Consider the following 10,907-nt stretch of genomic DNA (forward strand, 5'->3'; position numbering starts at 1 on the left):
TTACATTTATCAAGTAACTTTTAGGAGAAATTGTACTTTTATGAGTTATTTTGCTTCCTTTTTTCCCCTTTATTTGAGTATGAAGTATCGCTACTTTTACTCAAGTACAATCTCTACCTAACTTTACTGGATGAAGGACAAACATATTTTAACCAAAAATGCACCAGATTAACTTATGTTAAAGTAAGACTTCTTCTTTCTACAAAAGTTTTTTTTAGTTAGATCACATGTTTTGTTTTTCAACACAGCTGTCATCAATCTAGATAGACTTCTGAGATTAAAGTAAATAATTTTGCAGAAAAAGTTACAGTTCTGGAAAAACAAACATAATTCTAAATTATAAGTTTAATAAGTCGAAATTTTGAGACAAAAAAAATCATTACTTTGAGAAAGTAAAAACTGTGAGGAAAAACAGGTCAGAATTATTATTTTTAAATATCCTCTTCAGTACTAATCACATCTGGTGACATAGAAGCAGAAAAAAAACAACTTGTGGCCACAGTTTTTAATTTTTCTTTCTCCCATGTCACCAGGCTGCATAATCTGGCTCCAACACAATGTGGTAGCATGTTGCCATGAGCGGAGCTCCATACTCAGGGGAAACACCAACGCCCCTGCATAGAGTCCGCTTGGCCCCGCCCTGCTCTAACACTCAGTTTATTTCTCAGAGACTTTTTCACCAGACTGCTTTCTTCTCTCCACCTGCTTACACGAAAGCTGCACTCAACCACACTGGGGGAACTGCTTCTTTCCTGAAATATCTCACCTAAGGAAAACTTTTGCTCATCCAAACTCGCTCTTTCACTAAAGGGAAGCTACTTCAAGGCCTCTACGTTACCATTTCTCCCAGGATGGCTGCTGATATAACCGAGAGCTCCTCTGCGAGCGTCGTGCAGAAGCTGCAAAGTTACGTGCGGACCCCGAAAGGCACCATCCTCGCTGCAGAAATAGTGAGTTTACAGTGGAAACAAAGTGACTCTTAAGCTCATAAAGCTGGCTGTGGTGCGTTTTTACAAATCACGTGTGGCTGATGCAACCAATGAATATTTAATGGGTTATTATGAGTTAATGTTGGTACTGATTTTCAGGCTGAAGGAGAAGCAGATCATATTGATGTGAATGACGGAAGTTAGGGTTTAGGAATGCATGTGGTTTGTGGGGGAGTTGAAGGCTGAGGGACAGGAATGACGGTTTCCACCTGTTACAGGCACATTTCACACTAAAGAGCTAAATACTGAGGCCTCAAGGAAAATTCAATTCAAAAGTACTTTATTAATCCCAAAGGTAAATCAAATATTGTTGTAGCTCATTACATTAATCCAGATTCTTCAAAGGGTCAAATAATAGCATAATGTTGGAACGGTACACTGCAAAAACACAATTTGTTATAAAGTAGTTTTGGTTTAGTTTCTACTGTAAATGTGTCTTAGCAGACTGGTAAGATATAGGAGGTCGATTTGAGTCAATAACTCGTTCATATTGTATTGGTTCAACTGTCAGATTATTTCACATGTAACAAGACATTTTCCATGGTCATCTGGCACTAGTACTTTTTAAATCTATATTAAAGATTTATCGACTTAAAACAAGCTCCTATATTTAGCTGAAAAGTTACTTCAAGTTAGTTTTGACTTATTTCAAGTGTACTAAGATATTTTAACCAAAAACGAAACCAAGAATAATTCGTAAAATAAAATGTCTTTTGTTGTGTTTAATTATGTGTTCTGCAAAGGTATTTATAATTTTTTAATGATTTAATTTTAATAAAATATTCTATTTCCCAAAGTAACTGGGAGCCACAACAGAAGGATGAAATAGCCACACGTGGCTCCGGAGCCATTGGTTGCCGACCCCTGCCTTAGGCCATTTTAATATTGGTTTACTAGAAAATAACTGAAGTTATTTACAGTAGAAAATAACTTCTACTGTTAGCTAGCACCTAAAGCCAAGTAAATGTAAAACTGTGTTTTTTGAAAGCAAGAAAAACCTTCAGTCTGTGTCTCACTGGAAAAAGGATCTGCTGTCCCAAATGGAACAAGCTAATTTTAAAGACGGCCTCTCTGAGCTCCACCCACTGTAAAAGTTTCCCTCCGGTTTTTTTGTTTTGTTTTGTTGTTGTTTTTTCATGAGATAGTAATGGAAATTCCAGACTGGTGTGAAGATTAGGCCCGGGAACAAGGAATCCACGAAGCTTTTAACCCGGATCTCGGCTGCCGCTCCATTCAAGGATTGACTTCAGGCAGAGAAATCCTCCATCAGGCAGGATTTCTGAAATAGTTTAGAAAACATTTACTGCTCCCTCAATCCCCCAGGAGAAAAACAGGAAGGAGAATATTTTACTGCTAACTATGGGAGTTTCAGTTTGGACGGAAATGGGCCTCATAGCATCAATTGCTGGGAATACTAATGTGAAACTGGGAAATGTGAAGCTCTAATCATCGTTTATTTCATATGGAATGACTTCTCCGCCTGTCATAGTCATGGTGATTGTGTAGGAACATGTTAATGTGCAAGTTAATGTGTGTGACTTGCAGTGGGTGTGTGACTTGCACACCCACTGCAAGGGAGTCACATTTTTCTTCATGTCTGAATCTGCAGAGATAAGATGGAATGGCAGATCTGAACCTTAACGTTAATCACTATTAAAGGGTATATTCATTTCATTTCCAGGTCTGTTTAGACTTGTAGCTCATAACAGTTGTATTTATTTCCAAAAGCTAAAATGAAGCCTGAAAAAAACACAGATATTGTGTTTTGAAAGGCCAAATTTTGGCATCAGTAACTAAAACAATGTCCATTCAAGAGAAAAGTGATAACAGAAAAGTGTCCAGTTCAAATTTGAGGTTTTAAAATGAGGATTTGCATGGCGATCTGGGCAGTTTGGAGACTCAACAAACCAGTACGCTACGGAGAGATTTTAAAAATTCTCTGTAGTGAACCTGATCTACATAAAATTGTTCACAAAACTTAAAATACAAAATTCTAATAAAAAAAATTGTTGGCGTAGATGTAATTTGTGCTCCATTTCTGATCAGCATTGTTACTTTGATGGGTTTGTGCCTGTATTTATATTTTTCCAAACAGCTGTCACCAAAGTAGTTCATGTTTTATGACACTAAAGATACTGAGGCGATGCATGAAAGGAAAGCTAAAATACTCTCCTTTAAGATGGCGACTAATTATTTTACTAATTGATTATTATATTGATTATTCTGATAAATTGGAAAAAGAAATTTAGAGAAAAACATTTAGTCATAGCTGGAGAACTGAAGACATTTTATTGTTGTAGTCTGCAATTTTACCTCTCAATGGCATTAAACTTTACTTACTGATCCTTCAACAACATGAGTTTACATTTTTCATGTTTTTATACTTCCCTTTAGGGCTGCTTCTAAAAACAATCCAAGCATTTAAAAAAACATCCACCCGTTTTTTGGCAATACTTAGTTCTCATGCACCGTCACACCTCCGTGAACTTTGTAACTGTCAGCCATCTTAGCAGCCAGTTGCTATGACAACAACAAACAGCCCCCAAGCTACAGCTCTCGCTTCGTTCCTAACTTATGAACTATGTAAGGATTACAACTATTACTCGATTACAATTTTTGAGTACTCTACCCACCTCTGTGTAATACCAAAATAAATATAACTTCTACAGGGATATTTACTGTAGCACTTACTGCCGAACTAGCAAAATTAGCTTAGCTAATGCTTATATGCTAGCTGAGACGGACATGTAGCCTATGTGTACTTACTCTGCCAGAACCGGAACCTTGTTATTAAAGAGCTCGTACGTCCTTTACAAATCCGTTTAAACATTGATTGAATATAGATTTCAGGCGAAGCTCCTCCATGATGTAAACACTCTTCTTGTTCACCAAGTAGTGAACTATATCACAAAATGAGATCGGAGGCAGCTTGTCCACATTTTCCTTCTCCGTCTCATATGAGTCCATCCCGACAGCAGCCATTTTGTTCATGGATCTTTCTCTCACACCAGGGGCTTGAGCTCCTGCCCCTTTTATCCTTGATGCCCCTAATGCCCTTTTTGAGGGGTTTTTTCTTATTGTTTTTCAAAAAAAAAAAAAAAAATTCTATTTTTTTATCTGTATGTCAGAAGGCCTGCTTGTGCCCCTCAGCAATAATATTTAGCTAAATATAATAATTTATATAATCAACTGGCAGATTATCTCCTAGTGAAATTTAATCTCCCAGTGGGACGAGTACTTTTTCATCAACATTAAGGAAATTAAGGAATTACTGATTTAAAATAAGATCATATCTTGTTGAAAAGTTACTTGTAAATTAGCTTTTTTATTTGAAGTGTACTAACATTTCACAGTAGCAACTAGAGCAAAAATACCTGATAAGATATTGTGGGGGATTTTCAGTGCAGTCAGATATACCCAGATGTTTCTTTCTTTTAAAGGTTGATACATGTATTTGCACAAAATGTTTCATGTCGCAGCGATTACAGGTCGCCTTTTAGTTTTTATGCAGCAGATTCTTGGTGGGATTTGTTTGGATGTGAGATCGCGTTTGCCCTTTTTTTCTACATAACGGAAAATTGCTGAGGGAACGACCCATTACTGTAAATCTGTCTGCTTGTTCCAGACGCTTGAAGAAGGTTAAATTTTAAATCACTGTCTCACTGAGGAGCTTTCTTTTTGTTTTTTTGCCTGTTTTCACAGGTTCTCAGTCTCATAATCCTTATCTGCCATGCTTCGTCCTGGTATGGCGGCTACACTGTTCCTGCCATCTGCGAGATGTGCTTTGCTATCGTGTTCTTCTGTGTCTTCATGATGGGCCTGGACAAGCAGTTTACAGCCATCAGCTGGGTCTGGAGTGTAAGTTCTTCATGAGCAAACGCATTTTAAAGCGGCGCGGCGCTCAGTGCATTATGTTCTGATTTTTAAAAAAAATTTTCCTGCAGGACTTAATCCGTGCCTTTACTGGCACTCTAGTTTACCTCATCACGTCGCTCATCTGCGTCACCAGAGGATACGGGGACGGAGCGCTCATCGCAGGCGGGGTCAGTTCGCTCGTCTCATGTCTGCTCTGAAACTCCTGATTCTGGGTTTTACTGTTTCTGACAGCCGTTTACCATGCAATATGTTTCTAGGGAGATATGCAGAAGAAAATATGTTCTGTTTACCCTGATACACGGCAGCTCTTTGTCACAATTCACTAATTCTGAGAATCTGATAACATCCCACATTTCCTTCCTGTTCAACTTCAAAAACAACTGCAGTTATTTTCAAACAGCTTCACTTTGAAAGGTTTTATCAGAGTGTGGTAAACTGAATGTTATCACCAGGGTCATAATAGTTTTGGGTTTTTTTAATTATAGTTTTGTTGTAGCGTTTTGTTAGTTTTATTTAGTTTTTGGCGTCTGTTTGCTAGTTTCTGTTAGTTTTATTTTTTACATATATATATCTTGGTCAATTTTTAGGTGTAGAATTAAAATAGGTCAAAGTATTGTGTTGTGATCATGTAATGAATGCTCAACAGAAGACACCATTTTTTAAAAAATATAACCAATTATTGCAGAATAACTGTTGTTTTCTCCCAACTTTTGTTGTCGCCATTTTGCGTCGCCAGGCAGAAAATGGAGAATTGTAATTTGCCAACAGCTGATGTAAACTGCTTGGCTGAGGAAAAAATAAATTAACTACATATCAGTTCGAAAGGCTAATAAATGGATTCATTAACAAGAAAGTGAAGGATGTAATATCTATAATTTCAGCATGTTTTAGTTTTATAAACGCACAATATTGTTACATTTAGTTACAGTTTTTCGCTATTAATTACTGTTTTTATTTATTTCAGTTAATGAAAATATTTTCTCAATTTGACTTTTTTTATTTTGTTAGTTTAAGTTAACTGTCATAACCTATGTTTGCACATCTTCAAGAGTAGAGTGCAGACCATGGCATATAGTCAAAACATTTTGAACCACATGCCAAACCTCGGATGTTTTCTTCTCCCTGGAATAAAAGTCATAAAATAATTTTATTGTGAATTACTTTCTCTTTATTTTAAATGCCAAACAATAAACTAAATATTCATTAGTTTACTGAAACAAAATGGAAAAGAAGAAATTATTGTAGTTCCATAAAGGGGCCTCAGACGTTTTCTGTTACATCGGAAAGGCGATGAATGGGCTGAATGTTTTTGTTGGTTCTTTGTTCAAAACCCCGGCCATATTTAGCTAAATCAGTCTGTTTTTCAGTAAATAGTCACCGAGCGTTTGTGACCATGCATACATTGATATTAAAATGAAGGCAAAAAAATATGGCTAATAACAGAAAATACTTTCCGTACCTAACTGTTTCCATTTAAAAAGATATTTAAATTAGTAAATGAAAACGTCCCTCTTCAAAAATTATTTTAAAAGTACATCATTTGTGGTCAGGGGTCCACACAAAATTATTCCAAGGGCTGCTAATGGCCCCCGAGCCGCATTTTTGACGCCCCTGGTATAGTGGGAAAGGTGTGGAAAAGCACAGAAGTAGAAAAAGGTCAGAATTTAAAATCTTGTATCGACTTGTTCTTACTCACTGCGTACCCCAGGCAAAAATAATATTCACAAAAGATACTTTAATCCTAAAGGGCAGAGGTCAAGATTTCACAGGAGCAACAAGGAATAAAATGTCTCAAATGTTTTTAGTCTAACATGAGCTTTGTAGCAGTACTGCATTCAGATATTATTGCTTTCTGATTTCAAAATAAAGCGAGCTTCCCTTTTCTTACCCACATCCTTCCTCTGTGCTGTGGATCCCTGGCTGGGTCGCAACACGAGGTCACAACCATCTGCATCCGACCAGGTTGCGACAGAACATCGAAGTTGCAGCTTCGCATGTGTACAACATGACAATAAAAATAAATTAATGCAATTGTGGAAAGCATCTTTAATTTTGAAAAAAAAAAAACAATGTTTATATTAATTAAGCCATATTGTCACAGGAAATAAGTCTGTATGGGACTGAATGATTGATCCTAAAATGAAACCTGAAATAATTGAGCTGTTTTGCTCGTGTTAGGCCATTTGAACACGTGGTGGCTCCTTCTATGAACCAAAAGGGAAGTTCGTTTTTTGTCTGAAAATGTCTGATGGTGTTTATTTTGCAGTCTGACATGAACAGAGAAGTAGCAGGAGAAAGGGATGTAAATAATTTAAAATAAAAACTCAAACAGTTTGCCATTAACTTTAATCGACACATAATCAAACTAAAATAACTGAACGGACTGAACTAAAGTTCAAAGGAAACAGGGCTGATCTAATTAAAAGAATAATAAAAGCAAATACAGATAACAAGTAAATCAACAAGAATCCAAAACAACCCAAGACCCTAACAACAGCTTTTGTTTTAATATTAATAAAGTTCTTGTTTTGCTGTATTTCCCAGGTGTTCGGCTTGCTCGCTGGTCTCCTGTTTGCATATGATACGTACACCATCTACCTGCAAATCAAGAGCGCCAGGTCGCAAACTGAAGGTTCTGGTAGGAACATAAGTGTTTATTCACCAATGCATCCAAAATCTCCCCTGTGACACAAACACTGCAAAAACACAAACTTTTACCAAGTATTTTTGTCTAGAAATCACTTAAACTTAAAGTTATACGATATAGGAGCTTGTTTTAAGTCAATAATCCTTTAATATTGATAAAAAGTTCCAGTTCCATTGGCAGATTTTATCTTTTATATAAGACATTTTTCCAATGAGTGAAAAAAAATTCTACCAATGTAACCAGTACTTTTTTTCTCCAACTTTTAAGGTATTATTTACTTAAAACAAGCTTCTATATCTTGCTGAAAAGTTAGTTGGAAGTTAGTTTTGTCTTATTTCAAGTGTAACACTATATTTGGACTACAAACTAGAACAAACATATTTGGTAATATTTTGTGTTTTTGCAGTGAACCTCATGCAATATATATATTTTTCCTGTTGGTATATAAAACAGACTTACTTTCTTGATGTACTTTTCTAAATTGATTTCCAGGTGGCACAGCTTAACCAGTCCACACATCTGTCATCGACGCTGCAGAAATACAAAAACAGAGAAGAGCGGCTCAGTGAAGGGAGATGGACAGTAAAATGACCAGGTCACAGTTTTAATCATTGCAACTGTATGGTGTGAACAAATGAGAAGTATTTTAGCAGATGCCTGAGAGGAATACCGCAGAACCAAAGTGAGAGGCACTGTACTGTACATCTGTGTCTGCATGTGTGCTGCGGTGGGAAAAACCCCCAAGTTTTTTTTCCGACCAAGACAGACCATCGACTAAACAGGGAAACCTGACATTAATAAGGTAACAAAAGACTGTTTGGTCTCTTCAAATAGCTTTTCTAATACTTTTCTTTACTGTTAACGAACTGCTGTAGGAAATATTAATCGTGTTATTTGGACATCAGAAGTAACTGATGCATTAGGAGTTATTTAAAAACAGATAATATTTGTCTTGTCATTGATGTCAATATTTGTTTTTATAAAAGTCAGTAAAACATTATAATACACGGTCTCTGTTTTTTATGAGGGTTTTGTTAAGAGGTCATGAGTAATAAATATGTCACTAACTTCAATTGACTCTCCTGGCATTTTCACTTAGATAACATTTTGAACTAAACTAAAGGCTCAACGGCCCAGGTTAGCTAGCTGCAAAACTTTTTTTTTTCTCTGTAAATAAAAAACTTTCTTCTGCATAAACACAGCAAAAAACCAGAAAATCTTAACAAATATTTTGGTCTAGTTTCTAGGAAAACATCCTACAACACTTGAAATAATACAAAACTGACTTATAATAGATTTTCAGCAAGAAATAGGAGCTTGTTTAGTAACTAATTAATACTGATGAAAAAGCGCTACTTCCTTTGGCAGATCATTTAACTTACAACATCGGAAAAATGGCTTGCTATAAGTGAAATAATCTGAAAAAGAACTAGTTCTTCTTCATAAATATTAAGCTATTGACTTAAAACAAGTTCGTATTTATTTCTATAAAGTTAATTAGAAACAAGACCAAAAACTCCTGGTAAGATTTTGGTTTTGCTGTGAAGATGCTCATATTTTATGGATTTTCTTCAAGCTAATGTGGCCGTTGGAGAAACAGTCTGTTCACGTAAACGGACCATGCTAAGCGCTACTAGCGCTACTAGCTAACTCTTAAACTCTCTGAAATAAACAAAGAACTACTTTCAATATCTCTGTGGTGTTAATAAATCAGACATGCAAGAACCTATTTAAAAGAAAATGGCCCTTTTTAATGTCATTTATTCGGACATTAGGAGAGTGAGAAAGCGCATAGCTATTAGCGGCTAACAGTACAACAGTGGTGCTGGATTCAGTTGGTAGCGTTTTGGTTTGGCACTGATACTGTTTAGCTTATAATCTCTTTTGCTTTTCTAAAGTATTTTGTTTCAACCTTTTTGCCACATTTTGGTACTGCCACAACCCTTTTTGGTACTGAAGTTTGTGTAAAGGAAATTATCCTTGAAATAAGGGGCTATTTAGACCAGTTAACCATACTGGAGACTTTTTTCATCCACCTTTAGTAGAAAGAGAGAGAGACACAAAAAACAATCAATCATGCAAATGGGAATTATCAAACTCATGTGATTAATTGATTTATTGCTTACTTTTCACAGGCTTAATTGGCTATCAGCAACATATGATTTGTAGATAAATGTATTATTATTTGGGATTAGCACTAGCAAAGAGCAGCATGCATTTTAGGACTTCATGTCTCAGGAAAACACAACCAGACACCAAAATAACATTGATTCCCAGACAATTATCTATAAAAAGGCCAAACGGATGCAAAGGGAAGAATGCAACTGATTAAAACTTGCGATATTGTCACTCCAGATAGCGCTGTTGCCTCAATACATACAGCTTAACCTTACAGGACTGGAACGCTGGAAATTTCCCATTTTTATTTGTATGAAGCAAACAGAAGCAATAAAAACAAAGTTTGAATCCCAGTTTTTACAGCATCCTCCATATCTGATGCTATATTACTCAGAACATAATTTAAAACATTATTCCTACAAATATTCATCTTCCAATCTCTATTTTATCAAAGTCTGGAAGTTATCTACTTCAGGGAGGACATTAACGGCTCATAACCTTTTAACTAAACCTTTGAAAAAAGCTAATCAATTTTCAGTTTCATTTCATGTAGTTGTACTTCCATCCTTTTCCCTTTTTGGATTTCTGAGTCCTAAACAATTGATGGGTTCTGTGGTTATTTATCAATACTGTTCTTTTGGTTTGGTTTTGAGAACATATTTCTGATTTTTGTATATTTGATATTGACTCCTCTTCAGTTGATCGATACCACACAGATTATGTCGTCCTCCCTCATTTTCACTCATCTTCATTCTTGCTCAGGTTATGATTTTTTTCATACATCTGTAACACATTTTTTTAAAGATTGAAAGCCATCTTTCTCTTGAGATTTTTTTGTAGTGTTCCTGTTCTCCTAAAAAGAGACAGAAGATTAGAAATTTGTTGTTGGAGGAAAATCTTGTCATTCTAATGTTTTTTTTTTCTAACAATGTGCAGTTTGTCTCTTTATATTCAGATTATTGTTTGCTTTGAGAAATAAACCGTCATTACAACAAAGAGTATTAGCATTTCTATCTTTTGTCCTGAGTTTCTTTCATTTGATTGTTGGCTCTGGATTTTAAGTTGTTGTTCTTATTGCCGCTAGATGGAGCCAATCAGTAACTGATGATCAAATATGTGACATTTAATTTTTTTTTGCTTAAGTAAAAATATGTTGAAGTAGTGTTACTCTTACTTGAGTCAAATTTTTGGGTACTCTGTGTAACAGAGAAAAAAAGTGTGTGTGTATGTATGTAAATGTGAATTTTACCCAAAATAATAATAATAGTATGTATTTA

The 10,907-nt window shown here is 35.6% G+C and overlaps 1 protein-coding gene across 1 annotated transcript; it reads left to right on the forward strand.

Moving 5' to 3' along the window:
- Positions 1-645: 645 nt before the first annotated feature.
- On the forward strand, positions 646-8,735 carry LOC102228430 (proteolipid protein 2-like). Its single transcript, XM_023338866.1, has 5 exons — positions 646-950; positions 4,692-4,847; positions 4,934-5,032; positions 7,410-7,503; positions 8,005-8,735. Exons 1-5 carry the CDS (start codon positions 852-854, stop codon positions 8,016-8,018), a joined length of 462 nt encoding a protein of 153 aa, XP_023194634.1. The 5' UTR covers positions 646-851; the 3' UTR covers positions 8,019-8,735.
- The last annotated feature ends 2,172 nt before the right edge of the window (positions 8,736-10,907 follow it).

The sequence above is a fragment of the Xiphophorus maculatus genome, chromosome 1 (genome assembly GCF_002775205.1).
Source record: "Xiphophorus maculatus strain JP 163 A chromosome 1, X_maculatus-5.0-male, whole genome shotgun sequence".
Lineage (NCBI taxonomy): Eukaryota > Metazoa > Chordata > Actinopteri > Cyprinodontiformes > Poeciliidae > Xiphophorus > Xiphophorus maculatus.